The 3,060-nt window shown below is 50.6% G+C and overlaps 1 protein-coding gene across 1 annotated transcript; it reads right to left on the minus strand.

Moving 5' to 3' along the window:
- Window positions 1-373: 373 nt before the first annotated feature.
- Window positions 374-1,483, minus strand: GJA5 (gap junction protein alpha 5). The gene has a single exon (XM_072851622.1). The coding sequence runs from the start codon at window positions 1,481-1,483 to the stop codon at window positions 374-376; it is 1,110 nt and encodes a 369-aa protein (XP_072707723.1).
- Between the last annotated feature and the right edge of the window lie 1,577 nt (window positions 1,484-3,060).

The following is a 3,060-nucleotide window of genomic DNA, read 5'->3' on the forward strand; positions in this document are numbered from 1 at the left end:
GTTGAGGTCCAGTCAGTCTGTTGAATACAGTGTCGCAGTGAATACCTGCTGGGCAGCCTCAGGAGTCTGCTGGCCTGTGCTCTACCAAGCTAAGGATGGCAAGTCTCCAATCCCTGTGGGTCCCATGATGAAAATATGGCCGAGAGCTTCACATCTCAAGATTGGTGCCTCTCTTCAATGCGTGTCTCCCAGTGGCTGCCCCTGCCTTAAGCTGTGAGAGGTGCTGTCTGCAATATAACCATGATGTTCACTGAAAAGGAACAAGAGGGTGTTAAAACAGAGGGAGGTTAGTGGCAAGAGTCTGGAGTCCACTTTGCAGAAGTTTTACTAAGCGCTGAGACTGCTGCTCCTCCTCATCCCTCCTGGAGTCAGGTCACACAGACAGATCATCCGACCTCGCCTTGCTGCTGGCACGGCTGGTCTTGCTGAACCGGCGTTTCTCATTGAAGTAGTTCTCGGGGAAGGCGGGTGCCGCACATTCGTTGGCCACCTCCGGACTCTCCGTGTAGCTGGACTTAATGAAGGGCCCTTCACTAGCAGCATCCTCCTGGCCATGGACCCTCTCGGTGGCGAAGTTTGCGGTGTTCTGCTGGGAGGCTATCTTGTTGCTGAAGGGGCTGATGAACTTCCCGTTGGGACTTGACAAGCACTGGTTAAAATCTGGTGGAGGAGTGTACATCTGGGCCCTTTCTACTTGCGGGGCAGACTCCAATCTGCCGGGGGCCGTGCTGGGGCTGGGTTTGTAAGACCGGGAGCACCTCTCTTTGGCTTTTTTCCAGCCCAAGTGGTACAACTCGGCCAGACTGAGAAATAGAGAGAGCACTGCTACAGCCAGCATGAAGACGATGAACACGTTCTTCTCCGTGGGACGGGAAACGTAGCAGTTGACAGGGTGGGGGCAAGGTGCCCGCTGGCAGATATACAAGGTCTCCAGGAAGATCCCGTACAAGATGTACTGTCCCACAATGAAGGCCACTTCCATGGCAGTGCGAATCAAAATGCTGTAGACGTAGGTGTTCAGCAGGCTGCCCCTGAGTATGATTTTGCCTCCCGATTCATCCCAGCAAGACAGCTCAGCCTTCTCTGCCACGGGGCACTTCTGCTGGTAGTATGTGTCACCATTGTTTTTCATCTCCTGGGCCTCTATTTCTGCCTCCTTCATCTTCCTCTTCTCCTCCATGCGCACTGTGTGCATCGCGTGGCCCATGTACACTAGAGATGGGGTGGAGACAAAGATGATCTGGAGGACCCAAAACCGGACATGGGAGATGGGGAAAGCCTTGTCGTAGCAGACGTTCTCGCAACCAGGCTGCTGGGTGTCGCACATGAAGTCAGACTGCTCGTCCCCCCAGGAGGACTCAGCTGCTGTACCCAGCACCAGCATCCGGAAGATGAACAACACGGTCAACCAGACTTTCCCCACCACAGTGGAGTGTTTGTGGACCTCCTCGAGGAACTCTCCGAGGAAACTCCAGTCTCCCATTTCTGCTCACCAGGAGGGGTGAGAAGTCCTGAAGGGAGACCTGGATGCAGCCCCTGTGGGAGAAAATAGGAGAGAGTGGTTCTAAGGAGGGTTAGGGAACGCCCAACTGGGAGTGCATGGAGTGAAATGATTTGTTTTGTGTCAAAGGAAATGTTTTAATTTGACCTGAAATGAATGAGATCTGGCTTGCTGAAAACTTTTTCGCATCCACTGAAAACAATGTGTTGGGGTTTTTTTTGATTCAGCTACTGAAACAAAAAGTCATCTTTTTTGCATAATCCAACTACAACCTGTTAAACAGGCTGCCAAAACTTTGAGGGTGAGCCAGATGTTTTCTTGGTTCAGAAAGTCCTTTCACTGCGGTCTGCATATTGCATCCTCTGTGGACTGTGTAGTTAAAGCAGTATTCATCTGTCTGCAGACTGTGCTCTGGGGAATCCTTAATGGGCTGATCCCCTGGGAGATAAGACTGGAGTCTACACCTTGGTCTGAGCAGTGCCTTGGAACTTTCATGTGTCGCCTTTGTGTAACACCTGCACCGACACCTGGAACGTGAAGGGCTCGCAGCTCTGGGCTTAATTTCTGAGCTCGATGCCACCACTGAATGAAATGCAGAGAAAACCTTTCCTGTTGCCCACCTGTCCCTTGCCCATAGGTTTTGCTTTGGTTTTGCGGTGTCGCCAGTTGTAAGTGTTTCCTTTACAAGCTGCAAATATTTTGGGGAGTGTAAAGACTTTGGTGAGCTGGACCAGTCCTGCAAATCTAATCTGCTGTCACCCTGTCATGCCTCTCTGAGAGGGAACTGCTGCAAAATCTGAATGGTGGATCTTGCTCCCTCCTCTTTTCTTAAGCTCTGAGACAAAATTCACAGTTCAAATGACACAGGCAAAGAAAAAAGCCTCCTTTGAAATGCCTCCCAAGGACCAGCAGCTCCTGGGAACTGCTGTTTGGTAGGTGGTCTGATGGGAGGAAGGGTTTGGTGGGCTGGTAGTATGATTGCAATGTGAGGATGTAGGAGAGCCTGCTTCAATGTTGTTTCTGACTCTGACAGGCTGTTTCTGGACAAGTCATTTAACCCCCTGGATAAAAAAAGAATGATGGGTTTAATCCTGATGATCTTGCGACAGCCCCACAGATTGCTAAGATGGCTGCTGCAAGGGGGTAGGTATCTGCGGGAGAGCAGGTTTTGGAAACCAAGAGGAGTTTCCCTCCTAGAGCAGTGTTTTTGGCTTAGATGTTTTTTAGTTATTAGTGAGCCAGTCTTGCAATGCCAGACCAAGGGCCTCCTAGAGCAACAGAAAAGCAACAGAAAATCTACCTCTCTGCTGCCAGCAAGCAAAGAAGGATTGTTGTTACCTCCTGACAGCTTTTCCTGGCTAGGCAGGACTGCCTCTAACCTAGCCTTTCTCCTCGGGGCTTTACTATTATTGGGAATTTTCCATATAGTTCTCTTTCCTCATTCCCAGACTACTGTTGTCCCTGCATGCTTTGACCTCTCAGCGTGTGAGCATCTGCGGCCTTTTATGTTCCTAGTTTGGACTCAGTTGGACAAATCTCATCTCACTCTGGCATGACTC

Source organism: Ciconia boyciana, chromosome 1 (genome assembly GCF_034638445.1).
Source record: "Ciconia boyciana chromosome 1, ASM3463844v1, whole genome shotgun sequence".
Taxonomy (NCBI): Eukaryota; Metazoa; Chordata; class Aves; order Ciconiiformes; family Ciconiidae; genus Ciconia; species Ciconia boyciana.